Source organism: Talpa europaea, assembly GCF_964194135.1.
Source record: "Talpa europaea genome assembly, chromosome: 6".
Lineage (NCBI taxonomy): Eukaryota > Metazoa > Chordata > Mammalia > Eulipotyphla > Talpidae > Talpa > Talpa europaea.
Window position 1 is genome coordinate 9794524 of NC_140072.1, and position 26708 is coordinate 9821231.

General features: G+C 59.2%; 1 protein-coding gene across 1 annotated transcript; it reads left to right on the forward strand.

Annotated features, from left to right (window-relative positions):
• Nucleotides 1-10624: 10624 nt before the first annotated feature.
• On the forward strand, nucleotides 10625-14570 carry GDF7 (growth differentiation factor 7; the record flags this gene model as incomplete). Its single annotated transcript, XM_084235422.1, has 2 exons — nucleotides 10625-10967; nucleotides 13591-14570. 2 exons carry the CDS (start codon nucleotides 10625-10627, stop codon nucleotides 14568-14570), a joined length of 1323 nt encoding a protein of 440 aa, XP_084091548.1.
• Nucleotides 14571-26708: the final 12138 nt, after the last annotated feature.

The following is a 26708-nucleotide window of genomic DNA, read 5'->3' on the forward strand; positions in this document are numbered from 1 at the left end:
AGGCCCCGCCGGCCCGGCCCGCTTCTGCCTGCGCGCGCCCGTGCGCCTCTCGGGTAATCGCCTGCAATGCCTGGAATGCGGGCTCCAAATCTGATATTTTGCTTCCTGCCTGACTCAAGGAGCCCCTTCCATGACTGAGCTGCAGTAACGCAAACCACATTGCGCGGGGCGCGCCGCCCGGGAGCAGTGCCCAGGCCCCGCCTCGAGGAGTCCCCGGCCCGCGCGCCGGCCGCTTGGAGACGGAGACTGCGCTGGGCTGCGGCCTCTCAGGCCCAGGCGGCCCTTGTTTCTGCTGGGGCCTGTTTCTGGGGACCTGCTGGTTTCTCCCTTCTAATGAGTGATGCGTTAGCACCCTAGGGGCCCGGCACCCCAGTGGAAAGGGTCAGCCCATCACATGCGTCTCCGCAAGTGCTGCTGTCCAGCGCTGGGCGTGACCTCGCCAGGCCCTGGGCGAGCAGGTGGCGCGGGCGCCCCTGGGGAGGCTCACCGACTGCTGAGGACGTTGGAGATGCCAACACGGCCGTGGGCCCGGGTGCTCGGGGAAGGGCACAGCACTACTCCGCTCGGGGTTGGGGCATCCAGGAGTCCTTCCAGGAGGAGGTGATGGATATTGTCTCTTGAATCTCGGTTTTCTCAAGTAGTGAAATGGGGGTTCCTGGTATGAGTTAAATGTGACTGAAATGAGAGGCACAGCAGGTGCTGTTGAGTGGCTACTCAAAAGCCATACACATCCCCTTTCTCTTTGCCTTTTACTGCCGCAGAGGCTGGAAACACTGGCGCTCTAACCTCCCTTGCAGTTAAAAGAGGCCCCGTGACATAACCTGCCACGTATACAGACGTCCTGTAGAGGGTTTACCTTGCCAGGAGAAAACTTTGCTCTTCTGCTGTCTACTGTCTGGAAAGGAGATGCAATGCTGGAGCAGCAGCAGCCATCTTGTGACCATGAGGCACAAACAGGCTTGAGGGACCCATTCTTGGGACTGCTGCTTGCACCAGGGCTTAAACCACTCCAAAAGGTTTTCTGCAAAGACGTCCTTGTGGGTCAGGGCTGACAGAGAAACTGCTCAATGTGGGATTGAAACAGTTGAGGAAGAGAAGCAAGAACGTGAGTTTTACACAGCGGTGCAAAGCCGGGTGCCTCAGAACATCAGTGTGCCTGGAGCACCGGGCCACAGTCTGCGCTGTATCCTGAGGGGAGCAGACTTTCCTTCCTGGAGGGGACTGGAGGTCCTGGGTAGTGCCATCTAGGAACATGGGGCCAGTGCTTGGGGAGGGGGGAGAGGGGAGTGGAGGGTGTGTGATGGGGGTGGGGAGTGGGTCGGCAGAGACCAGAGATGAGAAAATGTGGAAGGTGAGAGTGGCGATCTCTCCAGAAGCTTGACCCTGAAGCAGAGGACACAAGCAGGTGGTGTTCTAGATTACTTAGAAATCTTTTATTCATTGCAGGAAAACTAGAAAATGGCTACCTGGCATTTTTTCTGCAACTCTATGTAACACACAGCTTTTCTTTTAATGCAGAATCCCACTGGACATGCTATTTTTTTTAAACCATTTTTTAAAAAAGATTTATTTATTTATACACGCACTGGGTACAGTCAGAAGCGCGGGAGGGTGAGAGAATTCGCCAGAGCAGGGAGCAGAACAGGCAGAAGGACTGAAGTACACTGCTGAGGAGAGCAGTGGGCATGGCAGGAGAGGTCTGCGCGCCATGTGGGACCCTCGCCAGCGGCTGGGGATCGAACTGGCGCTGCAGAGGCTGCCGGCAGCTTTGCAGCCCAGCGCTCAACCGCTGCGCCACCAGGGGAGGCCCACCACTGGACATGCTATTTTATGACATGTCTTCTCATTCACCGTTTGGAACAGCCTGCTGCTCTGCAAAGCCCCCCTCCGACGCCCCCCCACCCCCACATCCTCCCTGGGCACTAGGTGCTGGTCTTAGGCAAATGGCCTTCTACCTAAGGAAGAATTAGGCTGCTCCCAGAGCCAGTCCAGAGCCACAGACATGAGGGAGGAGGGGGGAGGGGGAGCAGGAGGGACAGAAGAGACAGAAAGGGGTGGGTTCAAGGGCTCCAGGGGATCCTCGGAATCCCTGCTGCCCGGGCTGGCCTAGCCAGCCTCTCTTCAGGGGGGAAGGCGAAGGGCTGGGCAGCTGCCCATGGTGGGGGAAAGGGGCGCACAGGGTAGTGTCCCCTTCTGGGTGTGACCTACCCTCTGCCCCCAGGAGGGCTGAATAGGGCACCTTCCCCACCGCAGCAGCCCTGGAGCCACTTCCTTAAATCCTCTCCAATGTGTTAGGTGGGCAAGGAGTTTCTTCAGAAGGAATTTGTTTGCCCCAGTTGTGTTCTCAGTGATGTTGGGCCCCAAGTCCACCGTGTCCCTGCCCAGAGCCCAGGCGAGGAAGGAGTAAGGCAGCGGCTGCGTCACTCCTGTGACACCCGAGGTGGCCGGAGGACGTCCCTGAAGGATCCCTCCTGTGGAGAGGGGCTGTTAGGGGGAAAAGGCTGTCCTAGAGCTGATTCCACACAGGCTTTGTGGACTCCACCCCCACCCCAGGCCAAAGCCAAAGACACTGGGAACTCCAAATCCCATCCCCACCAAAGGGAAGGGGGCTGGGACCTGAGGGTGGGGTTCAGCAGCCAGGTTGGTATAAAGCCAGACACGTGGGCTTTGGAGGGGACCCCCATTTTGGCTCCCCGCCAGCTCGCAGCGTCCGGCCAGCGCTGAGAGTGCCTTTGGGTTTCCAGGTCGGGTAGGACGCATTAAAGACTTTATTTCCCTATTTTCTCCCTGAGTTGTACATTTTCCTTATTTCCTTTTCCCTTGTCAATAAGCCTTTTATTAACCCTTTGTGGGCGCCTGTAGTGGAGTATTCATAAGTCCCTTGTAAGCGCGCGGCTGAGGCCCCACAGCCAGGAACCCGTTCAACATCGGGGCCGCCCTGTAACAGGACAGCTGCGGGCGAGCACCTGTTTGTGAGTCTCACAAGTTTCTCTGTAACTCTCCTGTGTGCGTCCTTTGCACGTGCAAAAAATTAGGCTGTTTGTCTTTTTCTTAATTCGTAAGAACGCTTTCTCTGTTAGGAATACTAAGGCCCGGTGTTTATTATTATCTCATGTCTTATTTTTCTGTTTTTATTTTGAAAAAGTTTCAAAGTCACAGAGAAGCAGAAGGGCTGCCGCGCCCCTGGGACACCTTCCAGGCTCGGCGGTGGAGGAAGTTGGGAGAGGGCACTGACCTGGCCACCGCCAGCCTGTCGGGGAGCTGGGGTGCTCTTCCACCTCCTGAATCTGAAGCAGGGGGCAGAACTTTGTGTCCCCCACAGTGACCAGTCACTGGCTGTGGGACACCCCAGGAGAGGCCTCTGCAGCCGAGGTGCCTCCCCGGAGGACTGCAGGGAGAGGCGGGGAGGTGCTGCAGGCTCAGGGGACTCCCCTTCTGTCCTCCCAAGGCCTGGGGTCCCCTGGCACAGCCCCAAGATGGGCCTTCTCCGTGGCCTCTCTCCCTTTCCCCTGAAAAGGCTGAGTTATTTGTGGACGGCTTGAGGCAATACTTGGTGAGTCCTTAGAAGCCGGAGCATTTCCCTTCAAGGCTGCCCCTACCCTGCCCCTGCCCACAACCAAGAGCCCAGTGGACCCCAACATTTAATTGTGGCAGCCCTCGGTCTCTCCAGTCCCCCAGTCTCTCCCAGACTTGGACATTCCCAGGCTGTGCGGGCTGCTCTTGCCTGGGATCTGCTCATTTCTGGGGTTCCCCGCAGGCGACTTCTCTCGCGGGAGGGCCTCAGGGCAGTCACGTGCACAGGGCCTCAGGGCACACAAAGCCAGTGTCCCCCAGGACTCTGGAGGCTAAGTTGGATGTCTGGGGAAAGTCAGTGCTGTTTGAAATGTTTAATATGTTTAAGATTTTTAAGTAGTTCTGACCACAGATGTTGTTTTCTTGCAATGCAATGAAATTATACTTCAAAAAATATCCCTCTTACTAATACAGTATCAATAACTCAGGAGCTTCCTCCAATTATATTTTCTGTAACCAATGGTTTGATTCTCTCTGAGTCCCCTTTGGCTCCCGGTGATGAGAGAGAGGTGGGTTTCGGCCCTGCTTCCCCAGGAGGCAGCCCCCATCGTCAGCAACTTCACTGCACAAGTCGCCTTTTCCCTGCTGCAGTTGTCATCGTTATTCCAAACACCTGCAACTATTCTGTTTGCTCCTGGGTGCTCTGTCCTGTCGCCTTGACCTGCCAGTTCTGTTTCCAGTGGGAATTTCGAGGGAATTCCTTCATATTGAGACCTGAGAGTGAAGCTCTCTAAGGAGGACTTACTGTTCCGTGATATAAAAATGTGAATCAATTTTAGACAGAGTTATGGGGGGCGGTCTGTGAGATGCTAAGAGGGCTGGGTACAGAGCCGGGGCAGAAGGACAGGTGGGCCACCTGGTGCCCAACAGCCCCTCTTCCCCGGCTGTGCTGGCTGAGTTGGCCCCTCCCCCCACGCTGCCCACCTGCCTCAGTGTCACCTGTTGGTAGCATCTTCCCGGGTCAGGTGCCAACATCTAATTCAAGCCCATGCCAGGGGAAGAGCGATCTGCCCTGTGGGGTTGTCATTACCCTACTAGGTGCCATTCTGGTCATTTCCAGTTTCGCTATGGCCTCAATTTTTAAAATCCTTGTATAATCTTCGCCGTGCGAGCACACCGATAACAAGTTAAACTTTTACAAGTGAAATTGTTTGTCAAAGAATTTCCTTCTTTAAAATCTCAGTGTTGTCACGGTGCTCTTGGAAAATCTATGAACTTACATCCCTGCCAAGGCTATACAGGATGCCCACTGGCCTCGCCTCGCACGGGTAATGCAACTTAACTTCTTAGGTTTTACTAAATGTAGAGGTTAAAAAAAACAAAGGTCCTTTTAATTTGTAGTGATCTGCTGCTGGCACTTGACTCTGTCACCCAATGTCTTACTCTGAGCCCCCGAAAGCAGGTCAGCATTGGACTCCCATCCTCCAAGTCTTCATCCACGACAGAAAGGAAGTCTGAGGGGGGGGGGATGGAGCCCAGCTGCCCTCAATTATGCTATCACTTGGAACTGGAGGAGCTTCCTAGGAAAGTGGGGAGCCTTGAGGGTTTCCTCAGTTTTGTAGGTGCCCTCGTCTTCAGCAGAGCAGCTTCATGGACTGCCCACATCTCCTGGAGGCCTGTGCTGCACGGGCCAGCAGGCTGAGCGGCCACTGAACTCCATGATACCAGGTCCCTGGGCTCAGCCAGGGTTGCTCCTGCTGACGCTTCTGCGGGAACCAGGGGACTGTTGGGCCCTGCTGTCCGCAGGAGTGGATGGTCTCACCTCCTGGACTGAGGGACAGGCCTCTGGCACCTCAGTTCTGCTCCTGCCCTGTTAGCCGCTCTCTTGCCATGCCAGACACAATCTGGCCTCCTATTCATTGTGTTTCATGGAGAGACCTGAGCTTCTGCTTTAAGCACACGCTGGGGCTGGCGTTCCAAGTGATCGCAGATACAAGTCACCAGCTTTCATTCCAAAAGGAGCTTTTTTTTTAAAACGTGTATGTGGACACAAAGACATCCAACAAATCTAATGGAGACACACGCTAGAACACTGCAAGTACTGGCACGATGGCAAATCACCAGGGGTGGGGGGCTCAGAGACGGTGGCCACAGAGGACCAGCTCGACTTCCACCTACACCAGGACTTACCCCGAAAATAGCAGAAGTGGCCTCTGCCAAGCCAGGCGCTGTGGGAAGGACTTCGCCTACTCTGTTTCCTGTGCCCTGGGGCTCACCCTGACAGGCAGGAGTCCCTGTCCCCATCTAAAGACCAGGACACGTTGAGATGACAGGTTGATGAACTTTATAATGGTCCCAAAGCTGGTGCCCAGCAAAGGTGGTTTGGTCAGGCTTGCCATGACCCCGCACTGACCTCGGTGGCGACAGGTGACCCTTGTTGCCTCCTCTCAGGACACCTTACAGTTAGCTCCCAGGTGAGCTTGTTCACCTGCGGACCTGCCAGTCTTCTCCCACTGACTGAAAATTCAGCCCCGGTGGCGGGGCTGTTAGAACCAGTGGCCAGCAGATGGCAGTGTCCACCAGAGTCCTGCTATTTGTCCCGCCCGCCAGGCCTGAGAGCTAGTCCCTCGGGGAACTTCTGGGAAGGAAGCCACCCAGCTCCCTTCTTCTTTACCTCCCTCCCCCACTCAGCAGCCCCAGCCCCAGCCCCAGGGCAGGTCTAGCCAGTGGCCAGGGCTGCAGCCATCCCCAGTGTGGATGCCAGAGCTGTTGCCCTAGTTACTGGGGAGAGGCAGCCCTGGGTTGAGCATGGGAAATTCCTGAGAACCCAAAGTAGCCCAGCCTGGGGCATCAGACCCAGGGCTAAGCACATCCCTGCAGTCATCTTCCCACAGCAGTGGCCCAGCAGCCCCATCCCAGGTCTTTCTGGGGGAGATGCTCCTAGCACACACCCAGCTGTGTGCAGACCAGCATCACCAGATGCAGTGACAGCAGGCAGCTCCGGCCTCCTACCAGTGTTGTTACTACCTTGCCAGGAAGGCCATTCTCAGGGGTGAACCCCAGGCCAACTTGGGGTTCTGCCTCCTTCCAACCCTCTCTTCAGCTCTGAGGCAAAGGCCAGGGGCCATGGTGGATCCAACCAAGGACAGGTTCCTGGCTAGGTCCCTGAGTAGCCTTCTCTCACATCTTGAGTGTGAACCTTTGCCGGTGTCACCCTCAATTGCATTTAGGAATCTAAAGACAGGAAGGGTCCAGAGGACTGCTGCCTAGGGTTCAAGGCTAGATTTGAATTCTAGTCTCTTCTTTCTCAGGAGCACCAACCAAGCACAGCGGGGGGCATCTATTTTATTCCCAAATATCACTTGGCTGCAGGGACCCAGAACTCCCAATGGTGCACAGGGCAGGGGCTGTCCATCATTCCTCAGCTCAGGGTGCCCTGAGTTAGAAGGAAGAAAGCTGCATGTCAGATCACAGAGGGGTCCCCAGCCCAGGTGCTCTGATGCCAGCTAGCCAGGTGATGACCACGTCCCCTTCCTGGGCACTTGGCCCCTCCTGGGGACCCTGCAAGCTGGAGAGCAGGCCATCGCGTAGGGGCTCCTGTTGCTCATGCCCTGGGATCTGAGTGTGGCTGGACTGTGCAGCCGGGGCCTGCCCAAGCTCCAGGGAGCTCTAACAGGTAGAGTCCAAGCTTCACTTCCTAAGTGGCATCAACCCAGTGTCCAGGCTCAGTTCCAGATGACATGTTGGCTCCCCAGGGCAGCGGCCACATGGGGAACCGTCCCCACATTCAGGACTGCCCAGGGATGGGAAGCTCCCCGTCCCTGCAGGGAAGCAAGCACAGGGTAGCAATCTGTCACGAGTAAGGCGTGGAACACCAGCAAGTTGGCTTCATTCAGATTCTGCGACCTGAATCAGAGACCAGGCACTCAGAGGAAGTCAAGAGCTCCCACAAGGTGGGGGGACATTGGGGAAGTGGTCAGCAAAGAGCTCTCCAAGGGAAGGATCTTGAGGTGGAAGAGGGGACCCACCTCTCCTCATCTGGGTCAAGAAACACCACCCCACTCAACCAGGCTGCATTTATCCTCCCCCTGGACCCTCCCCCATTGGAGCCTACCTCACTTCTTCCTGAGATGGTGATGGTGGGGGTTTGGAGTTCTGGAAGTGCAGGATGGTGATAAACTGATGAAGAAGGAAAGCTCGATTTTCCAACCCCAGTTCCCCCAGTTTCTCTGAGCCGCTGCAGCTTCCTGCAGCCTATCAACAGCTCCTGATGAGCCGGGGGCAACGAGGGCCCAGCAGCAGGTGGTCCACTGGCTCCCTCCTGCCTGGTTCACCTGCCCCCAAGCTTCAGGCAGCCTCCCAGAAGAAGCATCCTGCAAGGGCTGGCCTGGCCCCTGGGTGTCCTCACATCACCTGCTCACCGGGGGGCCTCGGCTTCAGGAAGTCACTGCCCAGGCCTGAGAACTCCTCTTGGCCTCTTGGTTCTTGATTCAGGAAGGGCATCACCATGTGGCCCTAGGTCACATCATGTCACCAAGCAGCTGGGCCACCTGCTCCAGTGAGGCTGGCCTGTTCAGCTCAGTGGCTTCTGGAGTCTTGGGTAGGCCCCCCGCTGGGATGTTTGATTGCCAATGACAGGTGCTTGAGCTCCAGCAGCAGCAGCAGGAAGAAGTCTCCTGGGTCATCCTTTGTCTTCACCTGGACCTGAGAGTTCCTTTCTCTGCCAAGAATTTTCCAGAGAGCTAGATAGGGAAGGCAGGACCGCTAGACAGGGGTTGTCCACTGGGGTTGGGGAAGGGATTGCAGACCAAGCCCCTCACTGCCCCCTAACTGTGTGCAACCAAAGGTTGGGCAAAGGCATTTGGTGATTCCAGGCTCTGGGTGACTCTGGGCAAGGTGTGGACATCTTTTGTGACTCAACTTTCTGTGCATATAAAGTAGAAGTACTAACACCTGCCTCCCAGGACAGAGCGGAGGTGAGAACCAAGCGACAGGAGATGTGTTAAGCATTTAGCATGATGGCTGGTATTCAGAGAGCAAATGGTCACTGCCGCTCAGGGGAAGGAGAGGGAGCCAGCGATGTCCCAAGTGTCCCTGGACCTCCCTCCTCTGGGCTCAGCTCCCAAGTGTCCACTGCAGATGGAAACGCTGCAGCCGTCCCTCTGAATGCCCACCTGCACCCTGCACCGCTGTGTGCTCCATGTTTGCTGTCTCCACCCCCTCCCCACCCCCCCAAGCCAAAGCCGCGTCCACCGCCTGGGGCAGAGCACTGGCTGGCTGTCTGCTGGAAATGAGGGCAGAGGGGCTCTCCACACAGCTGCAGACAGCCGAGACCATGCAAGGGGCTGGCCTTTAGGGTTAAAGTGCGCCTAGAACCAGGACCAGTGATCCTGCCCAGGGTTCCTAAGGTGCGCGAACAAGTTAGTAAGTGGCTGCCAAGGGCTAAGGAAGCGGAAAACCAGCAGGGACCGAGCACCTGCGGCAGCGCAGAGACCTGTGGCGCGGCTGCGACACTGACCAGGGTCTCCTGGCTCGTCCTGTCAGGCCGCTGCGGGCTCAGGCTCGGCCCGAGCGCACGCCGAGGAAGACCTGCAGGCACCGCGCGGGCCGCTCTCCTCCTGGCCTCGAAGGCAGGGGGATTCGTGTTCTCGCAGCTCCGGCCACCCTAGCCCCCCGCTCCTCAGCCCACCCCATCTGCCTGCCCAGCTCCTCTCACCCCCACATTCCCCGAGCGGCGGCAGGTCCCAAGCCCAGCCCGCGCCGCGTCTGCGCCCTCCCTGGGGTGGGGACGGCCCGGGAGTTCGTTTGGGACGAAGCAGCCGGTGCCGCGAAACCAGGGCGCCCGGACCGCGGCCGCAGCCGGAGCTCCCGCCTCTGCCCGCCCGGCCTCTCCCCGCCCGAGCGCGGCGGCGCCCCCGAGGGTCGGGCTCGCGGGACTGGGGTCCCTGACATCCGAGCCAGGCCGGTCGCCGGCACCCACGCAAGAGGCCGCGACACCCGCTCCGCCGGGCTGTCCCGTTCGCGGCAAATCCAGTCTCAAAGGCAAAGCCGCGGTGCCCGGGCCAGGCTGCTCGGCCGGGAGGTGCCCGCGCCCGGGGCGTCCCGCCCGCCCGCGGGCCGAGCCCGCACCCGCCCTCCTGCTGCCGCGCGGCCCGGCGCCCCCAAGACCGTCTCCGCCCCGCGAGGTGACCAGAGCGACTCGGCGAGAAGGACCCGTCGGCGCCCCCGCCCCGGCTCCCCGCGGCCCGGCGGCTGCGGCTGCGCCCCGACATACCCGGCGCCGGTTCCCACGGCGCGCCCGGCAGGCGGGCGAGGGCGTCACTGCGAGGCGCGGAGGGACTCGGGGCGCCGCTCCCGCGCGGCCCCCGCCGCTCCGCGGCTGCCCGCGCGTCTCTGTCCCGGGCGCCCGAACGAGCCTTTGCTGTCCACGGCCGGCCCCGACCCGCCCTGTCCTCCCTCCCTGCGGGCCTCCGCCCTGCCCTGCGCCCCTTCCCCAGCTCCGATCTTGGGGGGCCCGGGGCAGGCCGGGGGGTCCCAGAACCGGGGATCAGAAACGCGCCTCCGGCAGCTCCGCACGCCCGGGTAGCGCGCCGGCCGCGGGGCTGCGGCTCGACGGGCGGGGCCGAGCCTCCCGCCCCACCTCGGCGTCGGGGCACCCGGCGGGCGGGCGGGCGGGCGGGGCGGGCGCTGCTCCGCGAGCCGCGGGGAGGCGGAGGGGCGGGTCCCCTCGTACCCCCGAGTCCCCGACTCAGGGGGGCGCGCTGGGCTCGGGCGCGGGAGGGTGGAGGAGGGTCGGCGGCTCGGGGCGGGGTTGGGGGGCTGGGGGGAGACGCCGCGGGGAGCCCTCGCGGGCGAGCGGGGGCCGCGGCTCCGGGGCGGGGGGCGGAGGCTCCGCGGGGGCGCCGCTTTCGGCCGAAGTGGGGGGCGCGGCGCCGGCGCTCGAGCGTTCGGCAGGGGGCGCTGCTCGCGGCGCTGGGCGGGGTGGGGGAGCGGGGGGGCCGCGGCCGGCCGCGCACGCTTCCCCGTTATTAAACACTATGTTCAGGAGGCGCCGGGGGACTTCCCGGAGCCTCGGAGCCCGCGCCGCGCGCCCGCCCGGCCCGCGGAGCCCATGGACCTGAGCGCGGCCGCCGCGCTGTGCCTGTGGCTGCTGAGCGCCTGCCGCCCCCGCGACGGGCTCGAGGCGGCCGCGGTGCTGCGGGCGGCGGGGGCCGGGCCCGCGCGGGGGCCGGGGGGCGGCGGCGGGCGGACCCTCGGCCCGGCCGCGGCGCTCGGGGCCCGCGCGGCGCGGCGCGGCGCGGGCGCGGGCTTCAGGAACGGCTCGGTGGTGCCGCACCAGTTCATGATGTCGCTGTACCGCGGCCTGGCCGGGGCCGCCGACGCCTCCCCTGCGGGCTCCGGCCGCCGCGGCCGCGCGGACACCATCACCGGCTTCGCGGACCAGGCGACCCCAGGTACGCGCGCCTCCCGCGCCGTCTGCCGGGCGCGCCCCGCGCGGGGGCCGCGGGGGGCCGGGCGCTCTCCCCTCCGTGGGCGCGGCCCGCCCGGCCTCAGGTGCTGGAAGGAAACCTCGCCGCGACTGGCGAGGCCGTGGCAGCGGGCGGGCCGGCCCCGGGGGAGGCCGGGCGCTGCCCTCGAGGAGGCAGGTTCGTCCCAGCCCTGGAGCAGCCGGACGGGGCTCCGGCCCTGGGGGCCTCCGCGGCCTTCGCGGTGGGGGCGGCCGCGACTTCGGTGCAGCCACCGCTGCAGCTCCCGGTCCCTCGGGGGCCGCGCACATGGGGGGGACTCCGGGACGCGGACAGAGGCGGACGATGTTCCGAGAGAAGCCGGTGGGATCTCCAGGTACAGGAGGGAGGCCCCTCTCAGCCGGCTGCCTGGGCTCGGCGGAGGGTGCAGCCCTGGGTGCCCGGGCCCTGCGCTGGGCCCCGGGAGACACAGAGGCGAGGACTCGCTGCGTGCGCGGGAGGGTGACGAGCGCGGCCGTGGAGGAATGTGGCCTGTCTCTGACCACGCGCCCACCTTACTCTGCCCTGAACCCTCCAAAGGTAGGACTTGGGTGAGGTCTCGGTGGTTGCTGTGTCATCTGGATTTTATTAATCTCTATTGAAGTCATTAGAGCAGACAGATAGGGAAAATTTAACTAATTTCAGGCGGAAATGCAAGTAATTTGGGCCTTAATTCTATCCAGCCAGAGATATGACACAGAAGGCAGGAGGGAAAGTGGAGTTTGCAGGCTGAGCGGGCGCCGCAGCAGGCCCAGGCTGCCTGGGAGCCGGAGCAGCTGTGCGGCCCTGGCCTGGGACAGCAGGTAGAGGCCCTGCAGGGACCCGGCATTGCCCACTGGCTCACACGCCAAAAGCCGATTTATTCTGGACACCCAAGGCCCAAATGGCCCTCTAGTCTGGTGGGGGCTTTCAAGCAGTCTCTGAGGGCTTGGCATGCCCTCCTGCCTGCTCATAGGATGCTGGAATACTGGGGTGCAAGGCCAGAGCAGGCCCAGTTCTAAAGCTGTTCCCAGGTGATGGGAGAGGTGGGGTGCGCAGGAGGTGGGGTGCACAGGGACCCAAGCCAGCAGAGGCACCAGGAGCCTGTTCTCATGGGTGCATGTAGGCTTGCCACAACCTCAGCCTGAGAAAAATCCTTTCCTGCGGAGCTCTGCTTGGCTGGCAAAGGTAAGGCCACCTCACCTTCCTTCCAGGGGTGGGTGGGGGCATACAGCAGCAGTGCCCTGAAGCTGGGAGAGGCTCCGGGGTGGCTCAGAGGAAGTGTTCCAGTGGCAAGCCTGGAGAGGGACACATGGGGGAGTGGGGAGCATTTGCTAACACTTCTCCTGCCTCCCTCCCACCTTAAGCCTTAGTGTAGAGCAACTGGAGGTCCCCAGAAATCACTGGCAGCACCCAGCCTTCCACCTCAGAAGCGGAGGGCTTGACTTCCGATGGTGGGGGGAGTCTGCTCAGTCTCTCAGAGTTTGGGGCAAAACGAAACCATATGACCCTCTTCAAAGAAAGCTCCTTATCTGCTCCTTGGTGGAATTTAACTTTTTTTTCCTGAAGACCAAAAAGGAAAAAAAAAGTGCACACGACCAGAAATAAAACTCCAAAGCTGGAGATAAGTCATAACGAGGGAAAGAATTAGCCTGAGAAGGGACCAGAGGGTCCTGGAGACAAGATCTCCTGGGGCCGCTGCCCTGGCTGCAGCAAGACAGTCCCTGGCCTTCCCAAACCTTCCAGAAGATTCCCTGTGCTCCACTGCTGCGTCCCCCTTTCGCTCCCCCTCCCCATCAGAGGTCTCGGGAGCTGGAGTTGCTGCTGGGCCTGGGGTTTCGCGTCAGCAGCGCTGGTCCGCGGGAGGCCTGGGGCTGAGCCCGCCGGGTGGTGGCCGCAGCTCGCCTCCCGCACAGCTCGAAGGCCAGATTCGCGGAGCTCCTTGGCAGCCCCGCTGACCCGTTCCCCTTCCGGACGGCTCTTAGGGTGGCAGTCTGCGTGGGAGACCCCCCTGGCAGGGATGTCCAGGCCGGCTGGGGAAGGGTGGCAGCCGCAGGAGCAGTTACAGGCAACGCGAATGTTCCATTTGCGCACAGCCGGGACCCCGCCGCCCTTGGGGGTTCGGCATTGCCGCCAGGGCAGTTCCCGGGCAGAGCAGAGCGCACCGGCGGGCAGTGGGCCTGGCTCCCGACCTCGGACGGCGCGGCTTCTGCTGCGCCCCCCGGCCGTGGTCTGGCCTCGACCTAGTTCTGGGAAGCTCGGGCTCTGGGGGTCGCAGCCAAACCCCAGAGTCTTTAGGTCTCGGTCTTGGGGTGGGGTGGGGGTGCGTTCTTGTCCTGGCGGCTCAGCGGTGCGCGGGGCCCTGCGGTGGCGAGAGACTTTCAGCTCCTTGAACTAAAGCCTGGTCGGGATGGGTGGGAGAAGCCGCCTCCGCTGCGGGCCGGCCGGGGGCCAGGGGCTGCGCCCGCGCCCGTCGCCCCGCTCCGCGCCCGCGGCGGGGGCTGCGCGCAGGTCGGCGACTCCGCGGCGGGCGGGCGGCCGGGGCTGCGGCCTCGCGCTCACCGCGCTCTCTCTCTCTGCCCGTCCCCTGCAGACGAGTCGGCAGCGGCGGCGGAGACCGGCCTGAGCTTCCAGTTCGACTTGTCCAGCCTTCCCGACGCCGACGAGGTGGTGGGCGCCGAGCTGCGTGTGCTGCGCCGCGCGTCCCTGGCCCCCGGCCCCGGCCCCGGCCCCGGCGGCGCGGCTCCCCCGCCGCTGCTGCTGCTGTCCACGTGCCCCGGCGCGGCCCGCGCGCCCCACCTGCAGCTCTCGCGGGCCGCGGAGCCCCTGGACGGCGCCCGCTGGGAGGTGTTCGACGTGGCGGACGCCGTGCGGCGCCACCGCCTGGAGCCGCGCGCGCCCGGGGCCTTCTGCCTCCGCCTGCGCGCGGTGGCGGACCCCGCGCGGAGCCCGCTGGCGCTGAGGCCGCTGGGCTTCGGCTCGGGGGCCGGGGGCGGCGAGGCGGCGGAGGAGCGCGCGCTGCTGGTCGTGTCCTCGCGCACGCAGAGGAAGGAGAGCCTCTTCAGGGAGATCCGCGCCCAGGCCCGCGCGCTGCGGGCCGCCCTGGCCGCCGAGCCGCCGCCGGACCCGGGACCCGTCATCGGGTCGCCGGCCGCGGGCCTCGGCGGCCGGCGGCGGCGGCGGACGGCCCTGGCCGGGGCGCGGGCTGCGCCGGGCAGCGGCGGGGGCGCGGGCCGGGGCCACGCGCGCAGGGGCCGCAGTCGCTGCAGCCGCAAGCCGCTGCACGTGGACTTCAAGGAGCTGGGCTGGGACGACTGGATCATCGCGCCGCTGGACTACGAGGCGTACCACTGCGAGGGCGTCTGCGACTTCCCGCTGCGCTCGCACCTCGAGCCCACCAACCACGCCATCATCCAGACGCTGCTCAACTCCATGGCGCCCGACGCGGCGCCCGCCTCCTGCTGCGTGCCCGCGCGCCTCAGCCCCATCAGCATCCTCTACATCGACGCCGCCAACAACGTGGTCTACAAGCAGTACGAGGACATGGTGGTGGAGGCCTGTGGCTGCAGGTAGCACGCCGGCCTGGCCAGCCTGGAAGCGGCAGCCGCGCCGCCCAGGACCCCGGCGAGGAGCTGCCGCGGGCGGGGCGCGTCACGGAGCACGAGCGGACCCGGCCCTGCGCTGTGCGAGGAGAGGGGGCGCGCGCTCACACTCACAGCAACACTCACACCCGCACACTCATGCGGCCGTGCACACGTGCACCGTGGACAGCGCGTGGCAGCCCTGGGAAGAGATGACCCGAGGCCACCGCAAGTCACAGCCACGTGTACTTTGGAAGCGCATCACCGGCGGCCCCTCCTGTCTTTTGGGGAGAAGGTGGTGTGTCAGTGTTACAGTGAGGGCGCTAAGTCGGGTAAACAGGCTGGGGTTGGGGGCTCCAGAGTGGGTGAGCTGGAGGGGCACTGGAGTCGGTTTTCTCTTACCCCTTTTTGTTTCTGCTGAGTGTGGGGCAGCCCCGGGGTTGCCCTCTGGGACCCGCTGAGGGTGTCAGGCCTTCACTGAAAGTTTATGTTAAGACTGGGCCATTTTCTCTGGGAAGGAGCCCCTGCAAAAGGCCTTCTCTTTTTCATTTAGCGGCTAAGGTCTAACTGCTCCTCCTCAATTTCGAAAGGGAATGTTTGTTGGGAAGAATGCACCGGGAGGGAGATCCGCTCCTCCTCTTTCCATCAGGTCCAATTGGGAGTGAACTTGAAAGCAGAAAGAATAAATGTAATTTGGAAGATGGGGTGACATGGGGAAGAGGTTGGGAACCCGGAGTCTGGTCTGACCTGAAGTTGGGGGTGGGTGGCATCCACCAGGTTCTGACCTCCTGAACCGGGCAGCCCCAGGTGGTTGCTGCGCTTGGGGGCACCAAAAGCTGGGAGTCAGGGGAGGGGCCAACGGTGGCTTTTCTTTGACCTGCCAGGAGGCCTCCTAAGGAGCTGGGGAGGATGCCACTAGGGCTTGAAAGAGGCCAGGAGGCTTTGTGGGGTGGCTCCCTCAGAGGACTGGGCCAGTCTGCCAGCTAGGCAAAGTCCCCTCCAAATGGTGGACTCCGAGTGGGCAACATGTGCTCTAGGCTTAGTGATCAAGTCTGTATCGGCTTTTACACGCATTCGCCGTGGTGTTGTTGTAGTTTTTGGCAGTGTGATTGTAACGGGAAATGAAGCCACACAAAAGTGCTTTTGTGAGATTTCAACTCCCCGCAACCCAGCAGTTCAGAGCCCAGGGAGCAAGGCCAGCCCCCTCCCGGCCTGGCTCTGTAGAAGGGCACTGGCCTCTCCAGAAGGCCTGAGTGGAGGGGCATGGAAGTCTAGCCTCCCACCCCCAGGCTCAGTATTTTGGCCCATAGAGTCTGGGCAAAAGGACTTTCTCTCCATGTAAAAAAGGAGCTCACTCCTATACCAGGCTTCCTCGCGGCACCTGGATGTTCCTGCCTGGACTCCCGTGTGGGCCTGTGTACATGGCTGGGAGGGCAGGAGGAGCACCTAGGATTCTACCTGTCTGGGCTCTGAGGGCTTCTCTGAAAAGCCCTGCAGCCCCCCTGGGCACCCCTCTTGGAGGCTGCGCTGGGCTTTCTCCTCTAGGGCCTCAGAGGGTTCCCTTCTAGTCTTGGGTGCAAAGGTCCAGGATGAGTTACGCAAGATTCTCAGTGATCCCACTCTTGAGTGCGAGAGAGATACTAGAGATTGACCCCACCTGAGTCCTTTCTATCCTTAAAATTCCCCCAAAGGAAAAGAAAACACATTTACAGTGTGAATTTATATGCTGGCTACGCGAGTAGCTATAAATAACCAGAAAGTGCAGCCATCTCTTGGGTTAAGACAAAAAATCCAGAAGTGACTGCTCTGGTTGACTCCCAGGCGGTTCCAGTCGCTGGGCAGGATGGTCCCGTTACCTGTGTGGATTTCGCCAGAGACGCCTCACTCTGCTTTGCTAACCTGTGCTGTGATGATGCCCGCGTGCTGGTTGCCCTGATGCCTGCCGTTAAGTGGCACTAAAGTGTTAACAAGTTGTAGTTTTATTTAGAAAAGGAGTTAATGAAAAATTACAACCCATTATTATTTTGAAGACATTTTACGGTATTTCCTATCTTTGGACAAAAGCAAATATTTTGATACTTTTTTTTAGTGACTAGGAGAAACAAATTGGGGGGGGGGATGTATTGATTCAACCTGGCATGAAAAAAAAAATCCCCTTTCTTTGTTTCCCCTGATTAGCTCCTCCTGAAACCAAATGTGTCCGAGTGATGCAGGAAGTAGGCATCTCCCTGCATCTTGAGCCCAGGCCGCACCCAGGGGTGACAGTTCCTTCCGTGGCCCCAATGTCCTCAGTGTGTTCTCTGTTTACTGAAACAGAGGAACTTCTGTGTTTCCTCTGGAGCTGCATGGAACCACCAGGGGCCATATGTGCCCATGCCACTCCACCAGCCCTGTGACATCTCAGATTTAAAAGTAGGTGACTGGAAAGGATGTGTCTCACTTTCTGGAAATGACAGTGGAGGGGCCCCCACATGTGCAGGCAGACAGGCCTTGCTGCTCTGATGTGGTTAGAGCAGCTCTGTGGAGAAAAGGCTCCAGCCAGCCCAGTCTGTCTGCTTTCTAGGTGGTCACTTAGCGGCAATCTGCAGCCCCCACCTGGGAGAGCAGGCTGTGAGTGAAGGCAGCCCCTCCCCTACTGTTCCTCCTAAAAAAAAAATGGAATTTTCCATTTTGTTAGGGGAGAATCTTGCACTGCCAGTGGAGAGCATTTGAACTGTCTTTCTGCTAGAGAGTACGGTTTGGCCTCCCTGCTCGGGGAGCACAGGGCAGGCCTGCTGGGACCTCAGGGGGCTGGTGCTGGGCCTGCTAAAACACCAAGAAGGCCTGGTCACTGCTGCTTGAAGCCAGACTTCTGTCCTAAAGGAGACCCCAATCCTGGCCTGCCGGCATGTCTGCTGATGCCCAGTCGCTTGACTTCCCATGCAGCAGGGCTGGGTCCTCTGGAGAGGTGGTCATCTCACCTTGGGAAGTGGGCTTGAGCAGAGCTGTCACCCATGGTGCTGCCCTGCATGTGATCGCTGGGGGCAGAGGACAGCGGAGTCCACGCCATCAGACCCAGGCCAGTGATCTCCCTCTCTCCTGACAGCGTCGTGGAGCCTCCCTGTCAGTGCTCCAGAGAGTACTGACCGCCCTGTGGGTGGCATTGGAGTGTGAGTCAAATTTAACAAGTCTTTTATCCTGTTTGCGATTTCATTCAAACTCGGAGCAGAAAGCAACTGGGGACTACAGCCTGATTTTGTTCTAAAAGTGGGGGGAATTTGAATGCTTTCCAAGAGCAGCTTGTGCACAGACCAAGTCAGTCTCCCCGTGCTTGCATCTGCCGTCCAGAAACCCCGGGAGAGGAAGAGAAAGCGCTACAGCCGTCTCTGGGGCACAGATGTCATCGGGGCCTGGCCAGCTCTCGAGAGAGCCTCTCAGAGGGGACGTGGGACCAGCAGATGGGCTGCGCAGACCAAGGCTGGGGGAAACAGCAGTGTCGGGGGAGGGAAGGACCTGCCTTTGTCTCCTTGAAGGTGTCTGGACTGGGAAGGAGAGAGTCAGCACATGGGTGAGTCCAGTGTGACTGATGGAGTGGGGCGTCATGGGCTCCTGAGTGTCTGTGCTAGGTGTGGGTCTGTGTGGATTCCCACACGTCTGCCTGCCTGCAGGGCAGCCCCTCACCAGCCTCCATCCCCTCTGGGAATCCCGGCTGTCACCTCCCACCCAGAGCTTAAAACTTCTGCCCATGTAAAATAAGGAGCTCTGCAGCTCCCGGCTCTGGGATTCTACCTGGTCCAGGTCACTCACATGGTTCAAAGGCAGAGCGAATGTATCTGGTCCCAGGAAAGGTCCCCTCCACGCAGGTCCCGGCCCCAGCGCCATGTTGCATGAGCATTGCCGCTCTTGTGTGCCTGCACCCGTGTCCACGATGCTCCTCGCCTTCTTTGCTGCTTCGATTTCCACCCAGGGCAAGGCAAGTGCAGGGGTGCCTGGACCTAGGGGGAAGGACTCAGCTCACCAAAGCCAAGCCCTGTCCTGCGTCCCTGGAGGAGGAGCACTTCCAGCAGCGTCAGCCCTCCCGGGCCCACACAGGTGGGAAGAGCCTCCCTGGGCTGACGTGCTTCTGTGACCAGGTCGCGAGACTCCCGCTCTGCTGGTGCTCTGTGGAAGCAGCAGGGGAGAGAAAAGGCTGGTTGGCAGCCCAGGCAGGACCCTGGGCTGCCCCTGGATGAGGACAGGTGGCAGGTGGACTGCTCTGGCAGGTCCCACCCTCTCCTGGCCACCGCCCTGCCAAGCTCATGTCTGGTGCCCTGCCTGGGGGCTGGCCCAGGGGTAGGTGCCAGAACCCTTCTCTATCTCTTCTTTTTTGTGGCCTGGAAAATGGTGGCAGATTTAACATTAAGAAGCATTAGAAGGCAGGAGTCAAAAAAGATGTTGTTTGTCATGTTTTGGGTACTTTGGAGGCCTTTGGTTCCCAGAGCCTTCTGGCCATTTAGGCTGGAGCAGTCACCTTCCTCTCTGTGCCCTTTGGGCTTTCACCTGCCCCCAAGTTTAGAGCTGTGCACAGTTACCTCCCTGCCAGGCAGTTTTCGGGAGGACATTTCCTGTCTGTGAAGTTACCTGCCCTGGGCTGGGGGTGAGGGTTGGCTGTGGCTTAGTAAATCAGGGGGGTCACTGAGGACTTGAAATTTGCCATTTGGGTCTGAGCTTCGCTCGGGGAGGCTCTGTGCTCAGGATATCCAGCTCCACTGCACGGTGCTTGCTGCTTCTGCCTCCCTGCAGTGTGTGCCCCAGGGGCCGACAGCAGCTGTGGCCTTGGCTGGCTGAGCAGAGTTTGGGCTGGTGCTTCGTGGCAACCCAGAAGTTACAGCAGAGCAACCCAGGGCGGTGGAGTCAACTGTGTGGTCACTGCAAAACAAGTCTGCATTTCGGGGTACGCTTGTGGTTGTTTGAAAGCACAAGTCCATCCTCAGTGGCCCAGCCAGCAGCCCCCTCTGCCTGCTCAGGCCTTGGGGAGAGGGAACTGCCCGGCAGCCCTGCAGACACCCGTGCCTGCCAGTGTGTGCGTCTGTGCTGGCGGAGGGAAGGTTTGACTCTGTCACAGGCCTGGGGCAAAGCAGTAGGGCTGGCGTTGAGGGCCACTTCCCGAGGGTTCTGCAGCCGGCGAAGACCCGGCAGGGCGCTGCCATGTGCTGCTGTGCCGAGCAGGGCTGTGGCTCTTTGTTGCCTGATGAACTTTGTCTGCTAGTTTAGAAACCTCGCTCTAGGGAGGGGCCCCGCTAGACACTTTTTACCCTTTTGCTAAGTCAGTTAGGGGATGCAGAAATAAGTTGTCTAGAAAAGGGAAAAGGAAAAACTTTGATAGTCAAGCCCTGGGCATCGTAGGGAGTCGCGGGGGGAGACTGCAGCCCCTGGCAGGCTGTTTTGCCTTTGCCTTTCTATTTCACTGCCCGCTGAGCTGTTGGCGAACAGGGTGGCCGTGGCTGGAGATGGCCTGGCAGGAGGGGCCCGGGCCGGTGTTCTCTCCCAAAGCGCCTCCATGCTGGCTGACCAGCGAGGCCACCACGCCCACCACTGCATCTGAGACCTGCCGAGACGCTGCTCCCAGCCCCTGGGCCGCTGGAGCCCAGAACCATGGCGGGAGCTTCCAGGGTGATTAAAAACAAGACTTGCTCGAAGGCTTGGTCATCAGAGTCCTGCTGAATTAGACGTAACCCACAAGCCCATCGGGAGCCCACCACCACACACCCGACGCTCCGGGGCGGTGGGACTGGGAAGGGCGGCTGGAGGCCAGTGAGAGGCGGCCCTGCACACGCCGCGGGGGCCCCACCTGCCGGGCTGCCCTCGGCCGCTTCAGCCCAGACAGCCCTGCCTGGACTTTCAGCAGGAGAGTCTGAAAGCTTGACAGATGCGCTGCAGGCCTCTCCCCACTTCCCGCTTATCTTGGCGTGCGTGAGGGCACCAGGGGCGAGGGAAGACTCGTGGGTCCTATTTCCCTGCAGGGCAGCAGCATGGCGTGGGAAGGGGGCACCCACAAGCAGAGCTTATTTCTTTGCAACTTACATTTCTGGGTCAGGACCTGCCAGAGTCAGAGCAAAGGCAGCCACTCAGCATTCTGGTTGCGAGATGGTGGTGCCGTTGAGCGAGAAAGCACGCTCTGGGGAAGACGTGCTTTCTGACTGGGAAATACTCAGGTGCTCCAAGCCAGGAACAGACTTTTGAAAGGGGCATTTCCCTGGCATTCTCCACCTCAGCCACATCACGGGTCACACACCCCGAATGATTTTTTTTGTATCACTTTATACTGTAGTGCAAGCAGCTTCCATGTTTTCTATGACAAAGAATCATAATGCAGTCACTTTAGGTCTATTAGCTGCGAGTATTTCACCCCAAATGAAGGGCCAATGAACTTGTTACAGGGTTTAACATGCGGGCTGCCACTTGCCCTTCAGCGGATGGCAGGAGGCAGTTCTGGAAAGCTTAGAAAACTTTTTTTCTTCTTCTTCAATATAAAGAGGCAATTGCTCTCATCCTGAAATGTTCTGTAAAGTAACCACGCCAGTCAGGGCCGGTGCTGTCTGACGGCCACCCGCCTCCACTAGCACGCTTACCCCGGCTCCAGGACTGGGATTTTAAGGAAATGTGCAAAATTTGGAGTGATGGTAATGCCATCATGGCTCAGCAACAGGGACTGTTCCCTCAGCAGCTGAGGGCAAACTGCATTCTTTTTTGGGGGGTGGAAGTCACTTTCATCTTGCGGTGACACTCACTGTTCCTCAGCCGGGCTCAGGACGAACGGGGAGAGGGGTGAGTTTTTCGAGCTTGTTTAATGCGAGCTGAGGTTTCCTTGGCGGGCGATTCCAGCTCTGGTTTGGTGGGAGCAGAACTCCGCGGCTTGGGGCGTGGGCCTGGGGCTGGGGCACCCTGCTGCCTGGCCGGGCCACTTGGGCAGCAAGAGCTGATGTCGTGAACCCTGCCAGGCCGGCCAGCGCGCAGGGAGCTCTCGAAGGGCAGTACAAACCCACTGTGTACATGTGAGCTCAAGTTTAAATAGATTGTACATATTGAAATGTAAATGAACTGTAAAACAATCTCTATTTTTCTTGACAATTTTATAGCAGTATATATTTGTTAAACGTCCTTGTGTACTCTGCAGTAACCATTTTTAATATTTTGTACAGATAAGTTGATTAAATATTTTATTGATAGAACCGCTCCTCTAGGGACCTGTTTTGTGACTTGCCACCAAGCTCTTCTGTGCTATTACTCCCGCCCTCAACCCCAGGAGCAGGAGTCAGCCACTCCGGGGTGGCCTCTCAGGCCCGCGGGGCTTTATGCTGACCCCCCACCCCCACGGTGGGGGGTGCGGTGCTAGGGTTAGGCTGTGGTTCCCCGGTCTGCGTGACCCCCCCAGCACTGTGTAGACACCAGGCGCAGCCCCTCAACCCCCGCATGACGCCCCTTCTGGACGGGAAGGCAGAAGAATCAGGCTTGGTTCCGGGGAGAAGAGGCCAAAAGGCAGTGGAAAGTATTTTCTCTCTGGAAAATGAGCATTGTGTCCTGTAATGAGTGAGGATCGTCACTCCAAACCCAGAGGGCGAGAAGGTTTTCTGGCTTCCTGTGCCCTGGGCTGCTGCAGGACCTTTCACTTCAGAAAGCAGGCGTGGCCTGCGGAGAGGGCACGGCCTGTCCTGGGAGCCGTGGCTCGGCAGGTGGCTGCAGCAGTGTCCTCTGCAAGGCCACTTGCGTATTTTCTAGAAACAAAGAAAAACCTAGAACGAACTGGATGGGAACTTTTGCGGGGTCCCCTTCCGGACCACGTGCAGACCTATGTCGAGCGCCCCATCCCACCTGTCACATCTTTGCAGCAGCCACAGGTGCCCTGCAGCGGCCCTGGCTCACACACGGCGAAGGAGACTGGACTCTGCTCTGGGAAGGCCTCTGGGAGAGGACTAGTGACTGAGCAGGCCGTGTGGGAGGGTGGCAGGGACTTGCTCTCACTGCTGGCTTCCTGCCAGGGTCACGTCCTCTGGGCCATAGACCGGCCAGTGTGACCTGTCTTTGCAGAGAACAAGGGCAGCACAGGCCCACTCTGGCCCACAGGCCTCCTGCAGGTGCTAATGCCAGGCCTGTGGCCAGGTGTGTCTTTCTCAAGTGAAAGGTAGATGAACAAAGTCTGCTTCCTTTTTGGCCCTTAATTGAATCTTTACTGAGGCAAAGTGTCTCTTAGGAAGGAAAATTGTTCGCCAGCGAACTTGTTTGGTTGGTCTGACAAAATGTGCAAGGTCCATGACCCTGCCGTGGAAGCACGCTTTATTGATAACCCTCTCTGGCCTGTTTTCTCACCTTTCATCTACACGTGACATACCTTGGCGGTCTGTGGGCAGAGGGTCCCACATTCAGTAGAGAAGGGGCAGTGACAGGGAGAAAGGCAGGTCAGGGGTGGCATTTGAAACTGCTTCCTACTCCCCAAACCCGAGGAGAGGAAGCGGAAGGGCCCACAGTCACTGATGTTAAGGGCTTGACGACTGGCCACCCTCCCCAGTCGGCAGCGCCTGGTGTGCTGGTGCCTGCTCATCTCCAGGTAGGCGAGAAAGCCAGGCCTGCGGCTACCACTGCTGCCCCGCTGTGGCCAGTGCTCCCGTGACCCTGGGAACCCTATACCCATCTGCCCGGAAGGAACGTGACCTGGGGAGAAACGGGTGTGTTGCAACGTGTCACCAGCGTGCAGCCACTGACGCGAGGCTGGGGTGTCCGCCTGTGCTAATCACATGCAGGTGCGCAGCCTTCAGCGGGGCGGTGGGAGGAGGCCCAGATGTTCTGCAGAGCCCGTGCGGGTGGATTTGCAGAGGCTGACTCGAGTCCCTCCGTGAGGGAGGGCGGCCCCGCAGGTGCACCCGCACCCCCTGGCTGTAATGGACGCCCAGTCACAGGGTCACATTCCCTCCCAGGAAAGAGGAATTTTCCCATAGACTTACCCAGAAGGAAGCCTGTCCCAATGTGGGGAGGTCAGCGTGGGCCCCTTTGCCAGAATGTCTGAGGAATGCAATTAAAAATGAAAACGCTCTGCTATCCCAGGACACGGTCTCCTGTATTGTTGCTGTAATTCCCACTTGGGGTGCTGCACGGGGTTTGTGCTCAGCGAACAATAACCACATATTTGGGAGCTGCTAATACCCAAACTGCAGAGGTTTTCTAATCAGAGAAAGAAGCAACAGTTGCAGCCGGACGGGGCAAGAATGGGCAGGAGCTGGTGCCTGCTTTCTCAGAGTCCCCAGGGTCAGAGGAGCACTATCGAGGTCCTCGAATCTCGCTGACCCTGTGTCACAGCTCTGCTGGGGAAATGCTACCCAGATCAAAGAGCAGGTCCATTTCACACCCCTACCGAGGGAGAGAGAGTCCCTGAGAAGTGATTCCTGATAATCTGATGCACCAAGTGAATTGTGTTTCTTGATAGCTGGCCTATTAGGCATCATGGATACATTTGTTCACAGAGCACACAGACCCACTAACTCGCCTCTCCTCAAATGCCACTCTCCGGGGGAAGGTGACCCCGAGCATCTTCTTGTTCCTGCAAGGGAAGGCCAGGGACAAAGGTGCCGTCTCACACTATTTAAGAGATGCTGTGCTTCCTGCATCTTTTCTAAATTGACTGTAAGCACCTCAAGGTGATGTCCTCCAGTATCCAGGTGTGTGTGTGTGTGTGTGTGTGTGTGTGTGTGTGTGTGTGTGTGAGAGAGTGTGTGTGTGTGTCCTGCGTGGCCTGAGGCTGGAAAGTGAGCCAGGTGAGCTTGCCTCCTCCGTCCCCCCATCATGAACCAGAACTGCTAGGACTGCAAGAATCGGGCTCCAGGCGGGAGAAACAGTGCACTGATGCTATCATGGGTGCCCGCTGCACCACAGCGAGAGATGAAAAGAAAATCACGTTCGCGCACTTTCCTTTAGGAGCTCATCTACCATGAGCTGGACGTGTGCGCATGACTTCATCCGACCCCATTAGAAACAAACACAAAACCTCCCAGAACTGAAGCAAGCACATTCACAGATGAGGACACGGGGTGATGGTGGAGAGGGAGGAGAGAGAGTTGAGCCTTTGTAACACCCCAAACCTGACAAATGGCAGATTTGATGCCTGGTCTCCGTGGACTGAAATGACAATATATCCACTTTCTGGAAAAACAGCAAGAAGAGAGAGGTGCAGAAGGAGAGAGCATGATGCTTGTTTTTTAATAATTATTTTTACAAATTTCAAAATCACCTCCAAATTACAAAAGAGTTCGCAGTACAGCACAAAGAACAGATTTTTCTGTGAACCACTTGGAAGTAAAATGACATGATACCTCAGCCCCCAGACAAGTCAGTTTTTCCGCAGTAGGGCGTTCTCCACCTCTCCACCCAGGAATCAGAAAGTCACCACCCCTCTCCTTCTCCCAAACTCACTGTCAGGCCCCGTTCAAGTGGCCCGATTTGTCCTGAAAATGTTAGAAAAAACAAACAAACAAACATGGAATCCGGACCAGGCGCTGTGTCAGCTGTCATGTCTCCGGGGGTCCTCAAGTCTGCACGGACATTCAATTTGAATGTAGCGCGGGATGAAAGAACATCAAGGTCACCGGCTCTCCAAGGGTTGAGTGGAGAAGTGCGTGGAGTGAGGGCCCCCGTCACTGTGGACATGAGGCCCGAGGGTCACGGCTGCACCTGCAGGGTCTCTGCCCTGGCCCATACAGACCACGGCTCTACTGCCGGCTTTTCACTCAGCACCAAAAACCCCAAACCAAGCGCAGTCTCTGCCAAGGATCGCCCGCGCACCCGACTAGTGCTCAGGGCAAAATGCTTCTGGAAAGTGAATTTTAACTGTTTATCAATTTAAGTTTTATTTTTTCTGATGATGATGATGCTTAAGAGTAAATATTATTATAGCCAATCTTTATTGAGAAGACACTCTTGGCCCGGTATTCTAATAATGGCTTTAAAGCCATCAGTCCATTTAATCCTTCCAGCAACGTGAGGGGCGCTTTACTGCTAGTCCAATCTTATCGACTAGGACACGGAGGCATGGAGAGGAAGGCACCTAAAATCGCCGATGGTGAGGGCTCCAGCAGTCAACATACTTGATCACTTCACACATGCGCGTGGAAACATTGACTCTTTTCATTTCTAATGACATAAAATGAACTTCAATGTGATGAAATCGGATTCTTTCTTCCCAAAAAGCACCGAGAAAGTGGCTTTTCAATGTAAGAGGGAGACTTGCACCCGAGTGAACTCAGAATTGCTCAGAGAGCCTTCTTCCCCCAACACCCAGAGATCAGGCTGGGCGAGGGCAGAAGTGCTGCTAAAACATTTATTTTGAAAATGCATTTAATGCTTAGATAATAAACAGGAAATTAGGGACAGTATATATAATCATTTTACTTTTCATCATTTTTTGAGGCTCTGAAAAACCAACATAGTACAATGTTACAACTGCAGACTCAAAAAATGGAAAATGGAAAATAATATTTAAAGAAAAACTGGGGTGCTTGCTCTTTGCTCCAGTAGGTGGAACTACTGCCGTGCTGCCGGCCGGTGTCTCGAGCATCTCCCCAGTGCGGCTTCAGAGCCACAGGCCCTCGTACGAACAGCAGGTTTCTAGATGCAGCCCTGGCACTGGCTGAGCATCTGCGTCTCCTGCCCGAGCTGGGCCTGCTCCTTGCTGCAGCACTCTCGTCGGACTCGCTCTGGGGCTGACACATCTCAAAGCTGAGTCCTTCCTCAGGGGCTTTGGGTTTTGAGAGGAAGGACAGGGTGCCCTTGTTGTCAGGGAACAATAAGACCTTGAGGGGGTTCTAGGAGAAGGGAGGATGCATCTGGGCCAAGGCTGAGTCTGCAGCTAGGGAGAGGCACAGGCAGGTGCCAGGGCTGAGCCCACGGCAGCAGTATTATTAGTGGCTCCAGAGCACAGCAAGCGCTTCCTGTGGCCTTCGAGGTGTCCAGAGAGGACGAATGCATATAATCGAATGGCTTGCTTAGTTAGCTAATAAAACAATTTCTTTCCAACTAACAAAGTTCATCAGAAATGGAGAGCTCATTTGTGGTAATTCTCTGTTCAGCAGTGAAAGATGCCCTTTCAAAACTGACTAGGAGACTTTCAGAAGAGAATCATAACATC